The sequence below is a fragment of the Petaurus breviceps genome, unplaced genomic scaffold (assembly GCF_028583685.1).
Source record: "Petaurus breviceps papuanus isolate PSGF00001 unplaced genomic scaffold, PetGlider_PUasm1.0 154, whole genome shotgun sequence".
In the NCBI taxonomy this organism is placed as follows: Eukaryota; Metazoa; Chordata; class Mammalia; order Diprotodontia; family Petauridae; genus Petaurus; species Petaurus breviceps.
The window spans coordinates 1,651,883-1,674,382 of NW_027185715.1; the positions used below are offsets into that span (position 1 = coordinate 1,651,883).

The 22,500-nt window shown below is 46.6% G+C and overlaps 1 protein-coding gene across 2 annotated transcripts in view; it reads left to right on the forward strand.

Moving 5' to 3' along the window:
• LRP1 (LDL receptor related protein 1) overlaps positions 1 to 22,500 on the forward strand; it is a 97,162-nt gene that overhangs the window by 12,560 nt on the left and 62,102 nt on the right. For both annotated transcript variants that reach the window (XM_069079931.1, XM_069079935.1), the window contains exons 5-17: positions 7,787 to 7,949; positions 8,132 to 8,354; positions 9,483 to 9,672; positions 10,411 to 10,554; positions 11,407 to 11,643; positions 16,537 to 16,717; positions 17,151 to 17,373; positions 18,596 to 18,797; positions 19,234 to 19,359; positions 19,773 to 19,913; positions 20,058 to 20,183; positions 21,423 to 21,539; positions 21,855 to 21,935. In XM_069079931.1, coding sequence (XP_068936032.1) covers positions 7,787 to 7,949; positions 8,132 to 8,354; positions 9,483 to 9,672; positions 10,411 to 10,554; positions 11,407 to 11,643; positions 16,537 to 16,717; positions 17,151 to 17,373; positions 18,596 to 18,797; positions 19,234 to 19,359; positions 19,773 to 19,913; positions 20,058 to 20,183; positions 21,423 to 21,539; positions 21,855 to 21,935 — 2,154 coding nt within the window. The remainder of the gene's footprint in view (positions 1 to 7,786; positions 7,950 to 8,131; positions 8,355 to 9,482; positions 9,673 to 10,410; positions 10,555 to 11,406; positions 11,644 to 16,536; positions 16,718 to 17,150; positions 17,374 to 18,595; positions 18,798 to 19,233; positions 19,360 to 19,772; positions 19,914 to 20,057; positions 20,184 to 21,422; positions 21,540 to 21,854; positions 21,936 to 22,500) is intronic.

Consider the following 22,500-nt stretch of genomic DNA (forward strand, 5'->3'; position numbering starts at 1 on the left):
CCCCAACCAAGCAAGCCTACTTTGCAACAGCTGGTTCTTTTGCTCAAATGGTCCCTTGACCCAGGATGGGGAGTTTGTGTAGTGATGGGGCTCATATCTTCCTGTACTCTCTAGGTTTGAGGGAGCCAGAGGGGGCAACACATCAGAGAGATCTATCTAGACTTTGTGTAGTAATCATGAGAGACAGGGAGCCCTGGGGGGTCACTAGCTCTGTAACCGCTTCTCCCTGGCCTGCCCCCTTCTCTTTAAATGAGGGGAAGGAGAGGGTAAGCATGTCACTGATTCTCCGCCTCCAGTGGGTCCTAAGGAAAACACTATGGAAGGAAAGTTAAAATACCCCAGAAATATATAGAAAGGAGACAAGGAATTAATATTTTCCTCTACTGCCTGTGTTCCCTTGGGGGCAGGGAAAAGTGCTATAAACGGGGTCCACATGTTGGGGTTGGTTCACGTAAACACTCAAGTCACCTGGGTCCAAAAGTGGCACCTGCTTTGGGATCTGGCTTCTCAGAACTCTCCAAAGGTCTTGACATGATAAAGCAGGGTTGCAGGAGAGAGGGCTTGGGCTGTGTGGAGATCGGGGAACAGAAGGCAGGAGAAAGCCTGTGAGGGGAAATTAGGTCCTCTCCCTTTTTCTAGTCTCAGAGAAATTGTAAGATGTCTCTTTCTTCTGTTTTTGCCTCTGCTCAACCCTTTCCTTCTAAGACCTGTGTGCGTTCAAAGAGAATAGTTTTCACCCTAGTTTGAGGACTGAGATCCATCGTACTCCCCCAACCCATGTTGACACATTTATCTCTTTTAGTAGCTCCTTGGGGAAGTTTGATTTCTTCCCTTTCAACCTGTGAACGCCTGACGTGAAGTGCCCCCTTCTGTCTGTGCTGGGGGTAGATTTCTGAAGTCTCAAATTGCAATTTTTGACTGGGAGAGAGATTTTGTTCAATAAGATTTTGTAGAATAATGAAACCATAGGTTGTTAGATCTGGAAATCACTATATCTATCTACCCACCCCCTACAGAATTACATGTGTGATCAATATTCCAGTCCCAGACACCCAATCTTCCATTTAAAGTTAATAAATATTTCTAAAGCATGCATTGATGAAATACTCCATGGACATTTGGGAGAGGACCTAGAGGTCATTAAATTTACCCCTCCCCTTTTTATAAATAAGGAAAACTGAGGCCCAGAAAGACTTAAAATTATTTGTTCAAGGTCACACAGCTTATAAATATTTGAGACTCAGACCCATGTTTTCTTGATTCCAAGGCCAACCCTGTATCCACCAGGCCATGATGCTGCTCAAGGCATTGCTCTGGAGGAACCTCCATGCCCCTGCCTTCCACACCCAAGGAGCCCCTCGCCTTTGCCTTGCCGGATGTAGCACCATAATCTACCCCCCAGTACTGGCAGACACAGCGCTGACTCTTTACCCGTCTGTCAGTGAGGACCATTTGCTAAGGAGGAGGGGATAGTTGGCAACACTTGGTGTTAAAATCAAAGCTTTGTCCTTCCTCCCCCATTTGTCCCTGAATTTCCTGGTCAAAGCTGCTTTGCCTTGCGTCTGCTCTACGTTTAATCTTTCCTGTGGCCAGAAAATGAGCTTATACTGCAGCAGGAGGGGATGAGGGTAGACAGCAGGAGGGAGTGAGGGTGGACACTAGGAGTCTGAGCCTGGACTTGGAAAGGAGGGGGGCGGCTGGCATTTAGCATCTCCATGGTCCTTTTGTGTGTGTGTTGAGTCCCTGGGGTTGGAGCCAGAGTCCTGGAAAGGGGCAGGGATTAGCTAAAATGACTTGGCAATTTGCAGTTTAGGGATAGTACTGGACCCAGCCATGTATGTGGTGGGGAATGAGGCCCTCTGCTGGTGGCTTGGGCTGGCCAGGATTGGGGTGGGGGTGAGAAGAGCCCCCTCCCCCAAGGCTGTAGTCTGTTGGATTGTGAAATGGGTCCCCAGGTCCAGCCTCTCGGCCTCTTTCTCTCTCTCTCTCTTCCCCCCCGCTCCTTCTCCTTTCTCTCTCTCTCTCTCTCTCTCTCTCTCTCTCTCTCTCTCTCTCTCTCTCTCTCTCTCTCTCTCTCTCTCTCTCTCTCTCTCTCTCTCTCTCTCCTCTTTCTCTCTTTGTTTTCATATTTTAAAATCACAACAGGAAGTGGGATAGGGATTTTGGGAGGACGGGGACTTAGCAAAAAGCAGCCACCCCTGAGCCAATGATATTACCAGTCCCTCTCCTGGTGCCCTCTCTGCCCTGCTCCCAGCAGACAGTGAGCTGTTCTCCCCAAGTTCTCCCTGACCTCCACCCTCATTGCTCTCTTCTCCATTCTAGATCCTTCCAGGAGTCCCCGGGGAACAGCCAGTGAGTGTGTTGGAGGGGTACTCTGCTCCCTTGGCCTCCGTCTCCGTTTCCTGGAGTCGATGTTTTGCTCTAACTCTCCCTGTTGACTCTGAGTTTCCTATAATAATTTAGCAGTTCTTGCGCTTGCTTTCTCTCTCTGGCCCAGTCAGGGCTGGCCTGTCTCCCTGGCACGGATCCAGCTCCTGGCCCTTGACTCCCCTGCTGTCTTGGTGAAGTTGCTTCTCTGTGCCCTGCCCCCCCCCCCCCCAGTTTTCAAACTGGGGAAAGAGGGATGGGTATGATTAGAAGGTAGAATGTCTTTCCCAATAGTGAAGGAAACTCCAAGGCAAAATTTAGCAAGGGGGCTAGGTCTTCTCTGACACTGGGAAAGCAGAAAAAGATGAGATATTCCTCAGATCCACAAGGCAGGGGGAAGGTACCAGAACGTGCCATTTGTTCACTCTAGAAGGACCAGCTTGGAAGGAGAAGTGAGCTGAGGGGAAGTGGGTGGTAAGGGAACTGTGTCTGGGTTAGATGTTTTCTGGTAAGGAAAGCTAAGGATATCTCTGTCCACCCCTCCCCCTCCCTGCCACACACACACACACACACACACACACACACACACCACCACCATCACCATCATCAGTCACCACTACCATCACCACCACTACCAGACCTGACCAGCTCTATCCTTATGTATGTAGGCAAACCATAATCCCACAAAATCTCTTAGTTTGTTCTCAGAGGTGCTCTCCATATAACCTCTTTGCTTCCTTCTCGTGTCTCCCAGCACTTACGTCCAGGGTGAAATAAAAAACAAAGCTTCTAGGTCATCCTAGGCCTGGCTGAGTGATCTCTTCCTGTCTCACCAGTCTTATGGGAGAGTTCCCCCCACCCTGACCCCTCCAGGACTGAAGTTAAATCAATAAGGACTGGAGAAAAGGGACCCCGGGGTCTAAGGGAGGAGAAGAAAACAGAATCCTAACACCCAAATATCATTACCACCAACCAGATGGACCAGGAAGGTGACCAACACCATCATATGCTCATCCTCGTAGATTGTGGCCTCCTAATATGATGATAGCATTGGAAGGGATCTTAGAGGTCATCAAAGATAACTTTACAGATGAGGAAACTGAGACCTGGGTAGGTAGGGGTTAAGTTCCCTCTATTCCACTGTGGGAGAGAGCTGTGTCCAGTGAAGGACCCTTCTTTTGGGGGTGATTTCCAACTCCTAGAGTTGAACTCCAGAGAGGCATCTATCTTGGAAAGGGGGGGAATGGGTGCCTTTTGGAAAGGAACAATCATTTGGGGAAGTAGATGGTGAACATTTGAGAAGCTACAGCAATCTGGAGGGGGAAGGGAATGTTGGATGGTCCTGATGAGGAGGGAGGGAAGGGTGGCACCCAAAAAGGACAAACACAAAACTAAAACCCAAGCTTATTTTGAGTCCTGGAACTGAAAGTTCCTTACATCATCACTCCACTGTGACCTCTGCTCTTCATACCCCTTGATCAACAGACTCCCTCCCCCATATTAGTGAGACCCTCCTTTAAAGGCTGCTCTTCTATTCCCAAATTCCAAGATCTCCAGCTCTCTGGTTCTTTGGGGTATGGCAGAGGTTGGGAGATGGATATCCTAGAGAGAGGAGAAAGAAACATCCCCTTCAAGAATAAATGTGGAGAGATGAGGACCCTGGTGGAAAAAAAGAGGAATATCAATTCCACTGGGGCTTAGTCACGGGAAATAATCCAAAAATCTGGAATGGTGGGCGGGGGGTAGGGGGTCCTTGTAGTTCTCTGAAACAATTTTTCTCTTGTGATGGGTCATGCCAAACTGGGAGTCAGGAACTCCTAAATTTGTATAAATGTTAACTATTATTAAGTTTTGGGGGATATTTGGGGCTTCTGGCCCCATTTCTCCTCCAGCCCCAGGCCAAGAGCGTGAGAGCACATGTACATATACTTGTAGGCATACATACATACACACATGCTGTCACTGCAGAGAACTAAATATAGTTGGAAACCAGTAAAGGATAAGGGAATATGGGAATTCCCTTTCCAGTGCTCCTTGGGCTTCTCTGAGTGGAATGAAGGAATATAGAATTTAAGAGAGAAAGAGTAAGGATCAGTAAGGATCATTGATAACAAAGGGCTTTGCAGACAGATTTTCACCTTTAATTGTGCAAATACTGAAAGGGACTCTGGGGCTGGGGACCACAGCTCTAACCATTTGGCCTGCCTGGCCTGCTCTGGAGGGATGGGAGGCACCAAATGGAGTGGATTGGTAAACCTTCCCTCATCTCTCCATCTCTGTCTTCCCTTCCCTAATTTAGGGTGGAGGAGGAGATAAGGAGATAGCTTCCACATTTTTAGATTTTGAGGTACAGAGGGAGTCAAAGGGGTTACCAAAGGGAGGTAGTTACAGGAGATAGTCCAAAAATCTGGAATGGTGGGTGGGGGGCGGTGGGTCCTCGTAGTTCTCTGAAACAATGTTTCTCTTGTGATGGGTCATGCCAAACTGGGAGTCAGGAACTCCTAAATTTGTATAAATGTTAACTATTATTAAGTTTTGAGGGGAAAGGGTAATCAGATGGCACTGCTCCCTGTTAATACCAAAAACAACCCCGTAACATTCTGTGTCCTATATTTCTACAAATAGCCCATAACCATTATAATAGACTCCCTCCAGGTGGCTAAGTGGTGCAGTGAACAGAGCACAGGCCCTGGAGTCAGGAGGACCTGAGTTCAAATGTGACCTCAGACACTTAACACTTACTAGCTGTGTGACCTTGGGCAAGTCACTTAACCCCAATTGCCCTGCCCTCCAAAAAGCAAAACAAAAATAATAGACTCCGTCCTCTAACCACCCAATGCCCAACTATATTCCCCCCCCCCACTCACCCAAAGGTGAGGTGGCACATCCATTTTCTCCATATACCAAGTATTTTCTCCTTTCAAGTCATCCCTTTTTAACCTGTACAAGCATTCTTTTGGGGGGAGGATAAAAATAATTTACCTGAACTCATCAGGTTGCCCATCCCCCTTGGAAAAGTCTGGCCTCCCAATGCACATGACCTTGTCAGAGCTCAGGGACACTGCTAGCCCAAAAGGCTGAGCCCTTCTGGATTGGGAGCTATAGAGGCTCTGGGAAGAGAGGGTCAAAATAATTAGGATTTAGGGAGAATTGGTTAGATTGGGAATTCTCAGCCTGGGAACTGAGAACTTTTAAAAAATAAATATTTTGATAACTGCATTTCAGTATAATTGGTTTCCTTTGAAAACTTTTTATTTTATTTTATGCACTTAAAAACATAATTCTGAAAAGGGTTTCATAGGTTTTCCCAGACTGCCAGAGGGGTCCAGGAAAGAAAAAAAACATTAGAATTTCCTCGGATAGACTCTTGCCATTTGCCCATTTCATAGACTTTGTCTTCCTCAGGTTCCCTGTGTTTCTTCTTGGGTTGAGGAGCAGGGGCTCCCTAAGAAGGATCATTTAAGACTGGCCTGGAGTTTGCTCTCTCCTTACCCCCATCTCCAGCTGTGTCTGTACCACCCCCTCCCCACCTCCACACACTCCTCCTTCCTCTACCAGCTCAAGTCCTGTGACTGTGAGTCAGTGTCAGAACTCAGCCAAATTCCTAGGGAACCATGTTCTTGTCCCTTCTGGTCCACACCCCCAAGTTCCTATGGGCGGGCAACCCCTCTGTCTGGGGAATAGGGGAGGGAGAGAAATCAAAAACTATTAACTCCTTGTACCTAGAGCTAGGTCCAGGACAGATCTCCTTAGTAAGTTGTTGAGTGGGATCGGGGCTATTTTTTTTTAATGTCTATTGCTATCCCTCCCCCTCTCCTCTACCCAGTGAGCCATTTCTGAAGCTGAAAAATAAAAAAGAAATAGAAGGAAAAAATAGTTCAGCAAAAGTAACCAACCTAACCACAGAGTCTGACAATCCTTGCAATTCCATGTCCATAGTTCCCAGCCTCTGCAGGAGGAGAGAAGTAAGTTTTCTAATGTCTTCTTTGGGGACAAGTCTGTTGATTATAATTCATTTTTTTTGTGTTTCAATTTACATTGTTATAGTCATAGGGTATATTGTCTTCTTGGTTTTGTTACATTCCATATCATTTCATATGTCTTCTCAAACTTCTCTGAATTCTTCTTGTTTATCACTTAATAATGGGTAATATTCCATTTCCGTTACATTCACATATCACATGTGTTTAGCCATTCCTCTATCCTAGCTAAGGACAGATGGAGAAATACCGAGGAGCACTGGCCTATACGGTTGGAAAAAAGAGATGATATGAAAGCAGCCTTTAGGTTTGGGGTTAGGCTCATAGACCTTTTGATGATCCAAAGATTTCTTCAGATGGTCCCTGTGCTTGGGAAATATATGTAAAAAAAAGGAGAATTAGTCAATAGAAACTTGCATCAGTGTCCCTACCCTAGTGTGTGAATTTATCTGAGTCAGACTTTTTCGCTGGTGCAATCTCTCTTTAACCTCTTATCACCTTCCATTTTTTGACCAACTTCCCTTTTTCATGACGTCTTTGGTGCCAACCTCTGCCCTCTGTTTTCTCTGATTTCTCCTAGGAGCTTGTGTTTTCTTCATCTGGAGTATAGGAGCCCATTTATCTGGGGCCCATGCCTCAGGTCTCCCCCCAAGTCCCCCTCCTTTTTGGTTGGTTACCTGTTGATCCATAGCTCCAAATTCCCCTGGCTTAACTTATCTCAGCCCCATGGGGCCTTGGGTCTTTGAAGAAATAGGTTCAAAAATAAGTAGAAGGGAGATAGAAGGATGGCTATGGTGGGATGAGGCACTTGCCAGTCAACTAACATTGGTTAGGCAGCTAGGTAACATAGGGGACAGAATGCTGGCCTTGGAATCAGGAAGACACGAGTTCAAATCTTGTGCTAGTCACTTAATAGTTGTGAGAACGTAAGCAGTCCGTGTATCCTCTATCAGCCTCAGTCTCCATATATGTAAGGTGGGTATAATAATAGTACCCACCTCATAGGGTTGTGAGAATCAAATGAGATAACACACATAGCACTTTGCCAACCCTGAAGCAGTCTATAAAATGCTAGTTGTTATTATTAACAATAATATTTTAAGTACTTGTGTTCCTGGACACTGTGGAAGTTACTTCGCTGTGGACATGGGGGTATAAAAGTCAGCTTCTCAATATCTCTTGGGGAGACAGGGCTGACATAGAAAGAGGACTCGCAGCATGAAGAAGCGTAGGTGATATACGAGTGGATTTGTAGGAGATGAGGGGGGTAAAGGAGCACGTTGGGTTGGCACAGTCAAGGAAAACTTAGTGGAGGAGGTGAGACCAGTTGGGTTATCTGGGGAGGACGTCATCTAGGGAAACAGTTATGCAAAGATTGGAGGGTGCTGGTGTGCTCAGGGCCGGTTCTTCCTCGACAAATCTGTTCTTCCTCCACCCAGATGTGGAGCAGATGGCCATCGACTGGCTGACAGGCAACTTCTATTTTGTGGATGACATTGATGACAGAATCTTTGTGTGCAACCGGAATGGAGACACCTGTGTCACTCTGCTGGACGTAGAGCTCTACAACCCCAAGGGCATTGCTCTTGACCCTGCCATGGGGTGAGTGGGGTCGTGGTGTGGGCACAAGGGATGCTAGGAGTGAAGAACCCAGCCCTCCCTTTGCCCTGATATTCCTTGCCGGGCTCTAGCCTGGCAGAGGGGCCAGAGAGTCAGGATTGGGGGGGGGACTTACTAAACCTAATGGGGAACCCTTCTCAATGTCACATATCACCCACTCACAGGAAGGTATTCTTCACGGACTATGGGCAGATCCCAAAAGTGGAGCGCTGTGACATGGACGGGCAGAACCGAACCAAACTGGTAGATAGTAAAATCGTGTTTCCCCATGGTATCACCTTGGACCTGGTCAGCCGGCTTGTGTACTGGGCTGATGCCTACCTGGACTATATCGAAGTGGTGGACTATGAGGGCAAAAATCGGCAGACCATCATTCAAGGCATCCTGGTGAGGACCGAGGAGTGGGGGTTATCTCTAAGTCCTTTCCCAGTTCAGAATCATCCCAGGCCATGCCAGTGAGGGAAGGGGAGATCATCGCCCCAGAGGATTCAGGTTGGGGACCTGAGGCCCATATACCACAACATCTAGTTGGGAAGGAGAGGCCTGGCATCCCACAGCACACTGGTTGGAAGCAAGGGGGCATTACCATCTCATGGTATCCTGGCTGAGGAGCAGGAATCATCATCTTGGGGTATCCTGACGGGGATGGAGACCCTCATCCCAAGGAAGTTTAGAGCTGATAGAGTCAAGAAGCCAGGGTACAGATTCTTAACCTTTTAGGGGTCCTAGATGCTTTTGGCAGTCTGGTGAAGCCTGTGGGCCCTTTCTCAGAATCATTTTTCTAAATTCATGAATAAAATACATAGGATCACAAATGAAACCAATTATATTGAAATAAAGAATTTTAAGATAGAAATTTAAAATATTTTTATTTATATTATTAATTTACATTGTTTATATATTTTAAAATTTAAATTAAAATATAAAATTTAATTAAAAAAAAAGTTTATATGCCCCAGGTTAAGAACCTTTGGGCCAGAGAGCAGTGTGAGAGGCCCTGAATATGACTTCCCTCTCATAATAATACTACCATATATTTAAGGTGGTATGACACAGGGGATAGAAAGAACATCAAGGGCAGGAAAACCTGAGTTCAAATTCTCCTCCTAATATATACTGGCTGTATGACTCTGGGTAGGTCCCTTTAACCATCATTGCTCTATAGACAGCTAACACAATAAATAGAAAAGGTAAATACAGAGCAGGTGCTGATTTGCATTGGAAGAGAGTTTCCTCACCCGGGAGTTCCCTATGCCAATAAAATCACAGGGTCCAATCCCTGTCTCTGTCCCTTTCTCTGTACATTTGATCTTCACAACAGTCCTGTGGAACACGTGAGGAAACTGAGCCACAGATAGATAGGTCCCATGATTTTGCACAAGGTCCCAGGATGAGTGAATGGTATTTGGGGTATCCAGGACCTTGCTGGGGGGCAGTTGGGAGGGGGCAGGGGGAAAGGAAAAGCATTTGACTTCACTCACATCAGTTTTTCCCCTTCCTGTACTGCCCCCCTAGATTGAGCACCTGTATGGCCTGACTGTGTTTGAGAACTATCTCTATGCCACCAACTCAGACAATGCCAACTCACAGCAGAAAACCAGTGTCATCCGAGTGAATCGGTTCAACAGCACAGAATACCAGGTGGTCACTCGGGTGGACAAGGGGGGGGCCCTCCATATTTATCACCAACGGCGTCAACCCCGAGGTAAGAGAGACCTTCAGCTCTCAAAAAAAAAATACCCTTTGCCTTCTAGAATCATTGGTCCTACCATGTAGCCTCCTGAGGGCCCCCTGCCTCCACCAGCCCATGTCTTAACAATAATAATAACAGGCCACTTTTATAATACCTCATGGTTCATGGAACACTTTCCTTGCAAAAGCTTCATGAAATAGAATAGACTATGCTAGTAATATTGTCCCCCATTTTGTAGAGGAGGAAAATGAGGCTAAAAAGAAGTTTTAAAACCTTAATAAAAGTTAAGTGTCAGGGTAGCTAGAGTACTAGCCCTGGAGTCAAGAGGACCTGAATTCAAATCCCGCCTCAGACACATGCCAGGTATGACCCTGGGTAAGTCACAACCCCAATTGCCTCCAAAAAACAAACCAAAACAAAACAGAAAGTCAAGTATCATTCAGAGTTAACCCAACTAGTAAGCTGGCAGGACTGATATCTAATCCTAGGTCTCTGGGCAGGTGTATTCCTTCCTCTGTCCCCAGGAAGGCCTTGGCCTTCAGCCTTGGAGGCTCTCACCAGAGCACCAGCTCAAGGTTGGATAGGGGAGACTCAGAGTTTCTCATTCCCAAAGAGGGGGAAATGAGGGTCTGGTTAAGAATGGAATTGTGTTTAGAACTAAGGCAGGGCGGGGGACCTTCTCAAATCTGGGGACAGAGCCATGAAAGGCAGGCAGCTTTCCGCTGACCTTTTCTCCCCTTCCTCCTGCAGTGAGGAGCCATGCCTGTGAGAATGACCAGTACGGCAAGCCAGGAGGCTGCTCAGACATCTGCCTTCTGGCCAACAGTCACAAAGCACGGACCTGCCGTTGTCGTTCAGGCTTCAGTCTGGGCAGTGATGGGAAATCCTGCAAAAGTGAGCATGCCCATACATGTACAAGTGACCTTTTGGCTGCTCTGACTGAACCAAACTTTTTTTTTTTTCTCAAAATCTTTGTTCCAAGGGATGGCTTAGTGGGAGGGGGAGAAGGGTCGAGATATTTTCGGAAAACAGGGCAATGTAAAATAAAATTGCAAAAAAAGGTGCTAAAAGAAAGCAATAGGGCAAAGGAAAAAGCCAGGCTGGAGGTGAGACTGTGGGGCAGGCTGTGCCTGCCTGCCCCATGGCTGGGTTTGGAGGGTATTTGTGCAGGCGTTGGGCTGGGGCCCTGCTGCTCAGGTCCAGCTTCCCTGTAGGAAGAGAAAGAAATGTAGGCTGGTTTGTCATCTGTTCATAGTGATTTTTGTACATTTAAGCTGTGGCCATTTAACTTTTTCTGCCTGTTTTCTCTGTATATCACCATTGCCCACCACCCCATTTTAACTCCTCCTTTTCCCTGGGGCCAGTGATAAGCAAATCTCTCCTCCTCTCCCCCTCTCTCTCTCTCCCTCTCCCTCTCCCCATCTCTCTCTGTCTCTCTGTCTCTGTCTCTGTCTCTCCCCATCTCTGTCTCTCCATCTTTCTCTCTCTCTCTGTCTCTCTCTCTGTGTCTCTCTGTCTGTCTCTCTGTTTCTGAGAACGGTAGGAGGAGGGAAGAGAAAGGGTACAAGATGGTTCAGGGTACCCAAGTGAGAGCCACTTGTCTTTATAACCTCAAACTTTTCCCTCCGTTCCCCACTCCCCAGTGTATTCTAGGAGCCATAACCCCTTCTTTTTGCATTCTCAGGCTATAGTCTCTGAAGTGGATATCTGAGGATGTCTCGTTCCTTATTCTCCCTTCCTCTGCAGAACCAGAGCATGAGCTATTCCTGGTGTATGGGAAAGGCCGGCCGGGTATCATCCGAGGCATGGACATGAGTGCTAAGGTCCCTGATGAGCACATGATCCCCATAGAAAATCTCATGAACCCCCGGGCCCTGGATTTCCATGCAGAGACAGGCTTCATCTACTTTGCCGATACCACCAGCTACCTCATTGGCCGTCAGAAGATCGATGGCACTGAGCGGGAGACCATACTCAAGGATGGTAAGAGTCTCTAAGATGAGAGGAATGGCCAAGCACATCTCTAAGAGACTTAACACCCACAGTGAAAGCCTGGAGTGTTTCTTTTCTTAGGGATTTCTCAGCACTAGAACGTCATCCCTGATTGGAGGATGGAAAGGGTGGAGATCTGGGGGAATGATAAAAAGAAGAAGCCTTGTCTGGGTGGGTTGATGGTATAGAGGTAGAGGGAGAGACAATAGCCCCCCTTCCTTGGTAAACAGTGTAGAGTTGGGGCGACAGATGCAGGACAGTGCATGAAGGTCCTGTCATCCCCTGCAAGAGTCCCCCAGCCCTCCTTCTCGTGGGCTCACCAGAGAGGCAACTCTGAGCTTTCAGGCTTCACAGCATCGACCTAATTATGCCTGGGGATCACTCACAGTAGCACTGAGGCAGGGGGGAGGGGCAGAGCAGTCACGTGTTCCCAGGAGGTGGTGGGGCTTCCTGCCAAAATAAGTGTAGGTAGCCCTCGCTTTACGCTGGGGCAAGTACCAAAGTGAGTCATGTTTTGTAAATTGAATCCCATTTCCTCCTTGACTTCTATTCCCAGTTTATTGGCAGGGTGCCTTCATTTCTGATTGTTCTCTAGGGGTGACTGAATTCCTGAGCTTGCAACTTTATATCCCTTTATATCCCCTCCTGGCCCATCAGTGATCCAGAAACAATTCGTGAAATAGGATAGATGGGGATTCCCCTACCGGGAATCCCACAAATTAATCAACAATCATTTACTACAATCAACTCCCGGCCAGATTCTCTGCTTAGTGCTAGAGATAGGAAAGAAAATGCAAAACCAGTTCTTGCCCTCAAGGAACTTGCATTCTAATGGGAGAGACAACAGGTCTATAAAGAGAGAGTTGTTGGAAGGTAACCTTAGAGGGGGAAGGAATTAACAGCTGGTGGACTGACAAAGGACATTGGGACTGAGCCTTGAAGGAAGCTGGGAATTCTGAGAGCCTGAGGTGGGAGAGGAAGGGGAGCAGAAAGACTAGAAAAATAGGGTGGGGCCAGGTAATGAGCTGGAAATGACCCAGAAGTTTATATCTGATCCTAGAGGTAATCAGGAACCCTTAGAGTTCATTTAGTAGGGGTTGTCATACACTTTAAGAAAATCACTTTGACAGCTGTTTGGATAGATTAGATTAGAGAGACTTGATTCAGGGAGACCAGTTGGAAAACTGTTGCAAAAGTCTAAGCAAGTAGATGGAGGCCTAAACGAGGTAGTTGCAGTATGAATGGGAAGGAGATGTATATGAAAGAACAAGATTTAGCAACTGATTTGGTTTATGGGGTGAGCATGGAGGATAACACCTGGGTAACTTGAGAAGACAGGGAAATTCAGAAAAGGTAGGAAAAGATAATGAGTCCTTTTCCAAACATGTTGAATTTGAGGTGGGATAAATTTGAAATATTCAGTAGGCAATTGGTGATGGTAAGCCAAAGTTGAAGAGAGAGACTAGGACTGGACATGTGCAAATGAGAAGAAGATGAGTTCCACCAATGAGATAAGGTGGAGACAAAAAGAATAGTGAGCCTTAGGGACAAGTACATTTAATGGGTGTGACACAGATAAAGATCTAACAAGGACAGCTGAAAAGGGAGTGATCTACTCGGTAGGGAAATAAAACAAAGAGAGAACATTATCATGGAAACCTAGGGAGGAAGGGTTATGCTGGAGAAGAAAGAGATCGACCCTGTCCTAGAGGGGTCAAGGGGTGCCAGTCACAGAGGGGTCAAGGATAAAGACTGAGGAAAGGGCCAATAGATGTGTCAGTTAAGAGATCATCGATAACTTCAGAGAGGGTAATCTCATTTGGATGTTGAGGTCAGAAGCCATATTGAAGAGGGTTTAGAATCCAGTGAGAGAAAGTAGAGGCCCACAGTGTAGGTGGCTCTTTCAAAGAGCTTAGCTGAGGAGAAGAGAAAAGATAGAGGATGACAGGTATTAGAGATAAACAGATCTATTGGGAGGGGGCAAAGAAGGAAGGAGACATGGACGGCAGGGAAGGAACCAGTAGATAGGGAGTGAGTAAAGATTAGCAAGATAGAAGGGATGATGGATTGTATGGGAAATCTGTTAGAGGAAATGGGAGGCAATGGAATCAAAGGTATATGTAGAAGGGTTGGGCTTGTGAAGGAGGGCTACATCTGTAGCAGAGACTGGAATGAAGTTGAGGGCGTTTGGGAAAGATGTCAGAGAGATGTACAATAAGAAGAAGAGGAAAAAGGGAAACTCTTGGTGAATGGTTTGGTGAAATGAAGTATTCAGTTGAGTGGGTAGAAGGGAAAGACGTGCTTTGAGGAGCTTGAAAAGTAGAGAGGTATGTAGTGGCCACAGTGGTGAATGGATAGCATATTCATTAGGGAAGAGTAGAAGTATTTCCTTGCTATAGTCAGGGCTTTACTGATATTGTTGTAAGGTTAACATAAATCTGTAATGGACCTGGTCAGCATGATTTGTGACTTCCTCTAGCTCTGTTCACCAGCATATGAGTAGGAATAAAGGAGGAAGATGGTTAGACGAATGCAGGTTTGGCAATACAAGGTCATCAGTAGGTCAGAGAGCAAGGGATTTGAAACTAGAGCTCAGTGTAGAAATGGTTTAGTGATAGAAATTGGGAAGGGAGGAATGCAGGAATATGAACTAAAAAAGTCCATGTGAGGAGAAAAGGGATTGGAGATGACGGTGGCGGGGGGAGGGAAGGGGCTGTCACGAAAACAAGGTTAGGAGTTTTAAGATATAGGAAGATATATAATTATGAGATTAGATAAAGAGATTTTGGAATTCAAGAGCATGAAATTAGAAAGATTGTGGGTATGACCATCCTTGTGTGTAGCTGAGTTGGAGTCAAGGTTTAGGTCATGGTAGTTGATTGAGTGGTTTGAAGAACTAGGAGGTCAGAGTATCTGAGGAAACCTCAGTATGTAAGTTGAAATCTCTTAATATGAAAGCAGAAATTGGGGTGGAGAGGAAAACTTTGACCCAGTCATTAAACTCATTAAAGAAGGAAGATGAATATCCTAAGGGGTGGTGAAAAAAAAAACACACTAGGATCTGGATTGGGTGATAAATTTGGATAGTGTGAACTCCAAAGAAGAGATTGTTGAATGATGGCAGTAGAAAGTCTGAAAGTAGTATTGGAAGGCAAGGAGTGAATCTTGATTCCTCATGGAAAACAACGAATTAAGGGGTATGAGAGAAAGTACAATCAGTACTGGAAAGAGTGTCCAGAGTTTCAGGAGAGTTTCAGTGTCATCAGAAAGGAACCAGATCTCAGTGAGTGCTAGAAGATGGAAGCAACAAGAGAAGATGTTTAAAATGAGAGAAAAGTGGTTCATAATGGAACAGGTATTGCAAAGGGCACAGTGGGATAGATAGGTAGATAGATGATAGATGATAGATAGACAGACAGACAGACAGACAGACAGACAGACAGACAGACAGACAGACAGACAGACAGACAGATAGATAGATAGATAGATAGATAGATAGATAGATAGATAGATGAGATTGAGGGAGTAGACAATTTGGGCTGATCTTCACTAGTCAGGAGTTAAGTATTACTGGGATAGGGAGAGTATAAGAGTATGATAACTAGTGGAGAACTGAGTCTAAGCGAAATACCAATAGATGGGAAAGGGCCAGTAAGAAAGGCAGTTAAAAGGTTCAAAGTTGTCCTTCAAGTTCTTGACTAGGCAAGTTCCTGACCAGATGAGATTTGGGGAAGTCTGTCTCCCAGCAGGCACAAACAGAAAGAGGTATGTTCTAGGGAGTTGAGGAGCACAGTCAGGAGACAGGAGGTAGCATGTTCTAGGGTGTGGTGTAACATCAATCTGGGGTGTATACCAATCACGATTTACCAGTAGATCACAAAAATTTCCCTGTAGTTTCTGAAGCCACTCTCTGACAAATGCAGTCTAACACTTCCTTGTCTGAATCATGTCATCTGAGTTGGTCCATTTTCCTGGGGATTGGGAGCACTGAATGATAATAAAACCTAAGACTTCTGTTTTGGGGAAAAATGGGTGGAAGTCTCAGAGGGCCTTATTTGGGATGGATAGAAGGAAACACTGCCCCACAATTAATTCTAATTGTCTAAAAGTAGAAAAGGTTGCCATGGAAAGTAATGGATTTTCCCTCACTGGAGATCTTCAAGTGACGTTGAATGGCCGCTTGTTGGAGATGTTACGGTGGAGTTTCTCAGCCAGGGATGAGTTGGATTGGATGGCCTCTTTCAACTCAAATTCTGTGACACTAGTTAAAAGAGACACGAGATGAATCCTTTTGTCAAATGAAAAAAATCCCTCTTCTGTTTATTCATCTCGTACATTAAAATCTTTGTATGTTGTGCCTAGGAGATAGCTGCACGTGTGTATGTTTATTTGGCCATACATGTCAGCAGGGGTTCGAGCACTGCACATTCATTAACTCGAGACAGAAGCAGTATCCACCATGTCCACTGGCTGCCATGTGTAATATAATGATAACATGCTCTTTGATACAGATGCACATAAACACAGGAAATCACTTTCCACTCTTTTACCATACATCACCCTCCCCACCCCTAACAACTCCTTGTCCTCCACACAGAAGAGTCTATGTGAGGGTGTCTGGTGTAGGGGGAAAAGGAAGCATTGGCCTGGGAGTCAGAAGAACTGGCTCTGCCAATTAACTCAATTAACTTGTGCCTCAGTTTCACTATTTGTAAAATGGGATAGTTGTACTAGACTATCTCTGAACTGTTGGTGGGCACAATGTATGCTTGTTTTGAAGGGTTAGAAGAGGTTAATGGCAGTGGGAAAGATGAAATTATATTGTTGGTTAAAAGTTCATTCCTGTCCTGCTTCTTCTCCTGGTTTCCCCCTGCCCCACCCTAGGTATCCATAATGTGGAAGGTGTAGCTGTGGATTGGATGGGAGACAATTTGTACTGGACTGATGATGGGCCCAAGAAGACCATCAGTGTGGCAAGGCTGGAGAAGGCAGCTCAGACCCGTAAAACGCTGATTGAAGGCAAGATGACTCATCCCAGAGCCATTGTGGTAGATCCACTGAATGGGTAAGTTCCCAGGGGTTTATGAGATTATGGAAAACTGAGGACAGAGCAAAACCCAAAGTACATTTAGCAGAGGGGGGAAAACGTGGGAAGAATGGAATGGAGAACAAGAGTGGGGGATGGGGAGGAAACCAGGTATTGGGGAAGTTCAGACACGGTGCCTAATGGCTGAGGCAGAGAACACCAGAACAAAGGCTGAAGTGGGGGAAGGAGGCTGTATGGAGGGGTATAACATGTAAGAATTATCCCAGAGAGAAGGAGAAAAGAGTCTATTTTATGGTGGTCAGAAGTAGAGATTCAGGGGAAAAATAGTATGAAGAGCCAGGGCAGTCCTTAAATATAGGGATCATTGGGTAGAATAAAATAATCCTAGGGTATCAAGACTGGTGGAAACAGGAGGCTGAATGGCTTGGCTTTGACTCTTTGTTGCCAACAGGTGGATGTATTGGACAGACTGGGAGGAAGATCCCAAAGACAGCCGCCGGGGGCGACTGGAGAGAGCATGGATGGATGGCTCCCATCGGGATATCTTTGTGACCTCCAAGACGGTGCTTTGGCCCAATGGCCTTAGCCTGGACATCCCTGCTGGACGCCTTTATTGGGTAGATGCCTTCTACGACAGAATTGAGACCGTACTACTCAATGGCACTGAACGAAAGGTGGGGCTATCTGTGTGCATATGCCTTTATGCTGATATGTGTCTGTGTCTGTCTGTGCCCATGACTCACCTGAGACTTACAACATAAAGAGGCTGATATCCTAGCTTCTGGCCCAGGCCACTGGGGAAGAAAGAGGGCATCACCAAGGGATAGGGTCTTTCAGACAGTTTTTTTTTATTTGGGGTTTTTTTTTGGGGGGGGGGGCTTAGAACTCTGAGTTTAAACATGTAGGAAACTACCATTGTGGAAACTCCCTCCACTGACACAGGTCAACCACACATCTGCACTACACATCTACTTTCATCCACCTACCTGTGAATGAGATGTGGCCCTATCTTGGAGAGGGGATGTCCTCAGTCTAGTGGGGAAAACAGGACCTGTACCAAAGACATAGATGTAGAAAAGGAAACACAGAGGATTCAGGATAAAGCATGCTGCCCACCTCCCAACATAGAAATGATAGACTTGGGGCGCATGAGACATGTGTTGGACATAGTCAATGTGGGAATTTGTTTTACTTGACTATCTACATTTGTTCCAAGGGTTTTATGAGGGAACTGGGGAAGGGTATAGGGGGAGGAGATTGGCTGGGGATGAGAATGGGATGGGGGGAGTAGAGCATGATGATGGGTATAGGTGAGTGAGAGCAGTAATAACCTCCAGGTAGGCCATGAATGGCCAGCTAGATGACCCAGTGTACAGAGCACTGGGCCTGGAATCAAGGAGACTTAAGCTAAAATCTGGCCTTAGATACTTACTAGCTATGTGACCTTAGGCAAGTCATTTAACCCTTGTTTGCCTTAATTTACTGGAGAAGGAAGTGACAAACCATTCCAGTATCTTTGTCAATAAAACCCCATGAACAATATGGTCTACAGAGTCACAAAGAGTTGGACATGACTGAACAAACAGGACCATGAACAGGGGCTCTCATTTTTATTGGAATTCCCTAGGACTGCATTGATTGAATAGTGTTGGGACTATTATCTGTGCTTGCCTTTCCTGAAGAATTGCTAGGGCTTATTCAACTCCATTCCACAGACAGTCCATTTGGTACCTGGTTAATGCAGCTTTCCCTATTTTTATACCTCCCAGACTCAATGACACCTTTCAGTCTAAGTGACCCTGTATGTCTCCTAGCTTCCCTGTAATGACCCATATGCCTACTCATTGTGCCTCCCACCAAGACCCCTCAATCCTTACTCCCCCCCTCCCTCTCCAGATCGTGTATGAGGGTCCTGAGCTGAATCACGCCTTTGGCCTCTGTCACCACGGCTCCTACCTCTTCTGGACTGAGTATCGGAGTGGCAGCGTGTACCGTCTGGAGCGGGGAGCCCCAGGCACGACTCCCGTTGTGACTCTGCTTCGCAGTGAAAGACCCCCCATCTTTGAGATCCGCATGTATGATGCCCAGCAGCAGCAAGGTACTTGGGCCAGGCGTAGGGGAAACATCTTGTTGTCCTCTCTTTCACATGGATAGCAGCCACATGAAATAGAACAGACTGGACTTCAGCTGGGCCAGGGGGTAGCTTTTTGGCAGAAAGAGCCAGCCATCCAGTCCCTTTGTCTTTTTTTCCCCAATATGGTAGATTTGGGAGAAGGAGAAAAGCCTGTTCCACTAAACTGAACTAAATCTATCTCTCCTATTCATCTTTTCTCCCATTTCCATTTCTCACCAATCCCTGACCAAACCATCTCCTTTTCTTCCCTTTCTGTCTCCTTCAATCCATTCACTTTCTTCTTTGGCCCCCTTTGACTTTGCCTAATCCTGCTCCCTGCTTCATCTCCCCATCTCCACCCTGGTCTTCTCTCTGTTCCAACCCCCTGCCCCATTTCCTGATTTTGACCCATCGCCTGCAGTGGGTACGAATAAGTGCCGTGTGAACAATGGTGGCTGCAGCAGCCTCTGCCTGGCCACTCCTGGTAGCCGACAGTGTGCGTGTGCAGAAGACCAGGTGCTGGATGCTGATGGTGTCACCTGCCTTGGTACGAGGGGACCTGGAAATGTGGGCTGGTGGGAGCCCTTTGTCCTGGCATTGGGTGGGGGATAGCCATGGAGCCAGATCAGTGACGATGAGGAACACAGAAGGAGGAAGTGGGGAATGGTCAAGGAAATAACTTTGAAAGAACCAGGGAGACCCGAGGAATTTTGGAAAAGCATTGGAGCAGGAGATCACCAGAGAGGAGAATTTGAGCAGCAAAGGGCTAAGAAAGAAGTTGAAGGGTTTGAGGAGGGTCTTGTGGTTAATTCTCCCTAATGGATAGGAAAGAAACCTGATGGGTTTCTTGGTTGGTAAAAGAATATGAGTTGATAAGGTTTTGACCCTCTCTAATAATAAGGTCACCCCCTCTCTAATAATCCATCACTCTCCCATTTCACCCCCCTTGGGGATGTGCAGCAAACCCATCCTACGTGCCTCCACCTCAGTGCCAGCCTGGTGAGTTTGCATGTGCCAACAGTCGATGTATCCAGGAGCGATGGAAATGCGATGGGGACAACGACTGTCTGGACAACAGTGATGAGGCCCCTGCCCTCTGCCGTAAGTGACCTCATATCTTCTCCCCTGCCCCAGGCCTCTTCCCTGTGACCTCGCCTCTTCTCCCCTGCCCCAGGCCTCTTCTCTGTGCCTTGAAGAAGCTAGGGGCTTCCCTTACTGTCCTCACCCCCAATTTTCCCTCTTTAGACCAGCACACATGCCCCTCTGACCGCTTCAAGTGTGAGAATAATCGGTGTATCCCTAACCGCTGGCTGTGCGACGGGGACAATGACTGTGGAAACAGTGAGGATGAATCCAACTCCACCTGTTCAGGTGCGGAAGTGCCCTCCAGGATCTGGGAGAAGAGGGGGCCAGGCAGGGGAAGGGGCTCAGTAAGAGAGGAGAAGGGGCACACCAAGCTGCCCTGGGAGAGTGGTGGGAAGAGAAGAGAGGGGGGAAGTAACCCGAGAAAGACAGAGGCAGGAGAAAAGCTGAGATTTAGGCTGAAGGAGTGGTCTGCAGACTCTGAAGGTGTCTCTGAAGGAACTAGACCCATTATTCCGTATCCCCAGAAGGCAGAACAGGTCTGAAAAGACTAAGGCAACACAGGAGGAAGGAAGGCTGGACATTAGTGTGTAACCCTCCAAGTAGCAAAAGACCACAGAGATTGTGGACATCTTCCTTTAAAAGCACAAGAGAGGGGTGGCTAGGTGGCACAGTGAATAGAGCATCGGCCCTGGAGTCAGGAGGACCTGAGTTCAAATCCAGTCTCAGACACTTATCATAAAACTAGCCATGTCACCTTGGGCAAGTCGCTTAACCCCAATTGCCCTACCTTTCCACCTTCAAAAAGCAAAAAAATAAATAATAAAATAAAAAGCACAAGAGAAATAAGATGAACAGTGGGATAAAGAAATCTATCTTGCCCTACAAGAAAGTAAAGGGGATGGGGGCAGATAGAAGAGAGGGCAGACTGAGAGAAGGGGTATTCCGTATGCTTGCTCTCTTGGGGTGGGAGTAGGAGAGAAATGGGAAGAAAATTTGGAACTCAAAATCTTGTGGAAATGAATGTTGAAAACTAAAAATAAATAAATAAATTCTGGAAGGAAAAAAAAAGCACAAGAGGGAGACAAGTCGGGGAGAAGAGCCTTGGGGCCTTGGTGAAGTGAGGCAGAAAAGAATATGAGACAAAATTGAGTTTTGGTGGTGAGGAAGACAAGAGCCATTCTCCTTCTGGAATGTTCTGTTCTGCAGCCCTATAAAGCTATGGCACAAAACAACTGTAGAATGAGAGGATATGGGTTAAAATGCCAACTTGGCCACCTGTTGTTCGTACGACCTTGGGGAAGTTACCTAACATCCCTATTCCTCAGTGTCCTCAAATAAGGGGATTGTACTAGACGCCATCCAGTGACCCATGTGACTGTGTATGATCCTGATACCTTTAGGGAAGATTTGAGTCTCTAGCAGAAAACATGGCGGTGAGAACCAAGGGATGACCCGTGAGGTAGTGAAGGGAGGGACATCAATGTGTGCACTCACAACCTTCTCCCCGACCTCTGCTACCCACAGCCCGAACCTGCCCCCCCAATCAGTTCTCCTGTGCCAGTGGCCGATGCATCCCCATCTCCTGGACGTGTGACTTAGATGATGACTGTGGTGACCGGTCTGATGAGTCAGCTTCATGTGGTGAGAGCCTAGGAAGGGGAAGAGGTGGAGAAGAAGGCTGTGGACTTTGGGTGGGGTTGCGGGAAGGGCTACTCCCTTCTCCTCATGTAATAGAGAGCTTGTTGCTCTGAGGTCCCCCTGATTTCTCACTGGGATGAAGGGTCCTAAATATAGAGGGGCTTGCCCCCTCCATCCTGCCACTCTCTTAAAGGGCTGTGATGATGGACATTTCTAGGCAGTGCGGTGTGGGGGGTAGTGCTCTGAGGCTAGAGCCACCTACTCACCCCACTGGCCCCTCTGTGGCTTACCCAACCCTCATTCCTCCCATACCCACAGCCTACCCCACCTGTTTCCCCCTGACTCAGTTTACCTGCAACAATGGCAGATGTATCAACATGAACTGGCGCTGTGACAATGGTAAGGGCTTCCCCTCTCCGTTCCCAACTCCCTTTCCTTTCCTACCCATCTAATTGTTGAGGTACTAAAGGGAATAGGCCAAGCCCAGATAAAAGAATAAGGTGGTCAGAAGCAAACTGGAGCCTCCCTCCCTTCAGCAGGCTATGTTGGCTAGAGAAGAAAGCAGGAAGAGAAGCTTGGTTCCCAGTCGGGCCTGGCTAACAGAAGACACAGTCTAGAAACATGCTCAAATGAGACAGTGCATAATGTAATGTAAAGAGTCTTGCAAACCTTAATGGGCTTTGTAAAGGTCAGTTGTTGCTATTGCTGTTTTTGACTTTTCCTCTCCTGTTACCCCAGGCTACACCTAAGTGACTCTTACTCCAGTCTGGGGTAGGGAGGTCAGGGAGAGAAAAGAGGAGGAACAGAGCAGGGCATCTTAACCTGGACCCATGAACTTGTTTGTTAGGTTTAAAAAATATATATATATATATTTTTTTTTGATAACATTTCAGGAGAATCTGCTTCCTTGGCAGTTTTTTGTATTTTATTTGATACATTTAAAAATATTATTTTGAGATGGGGT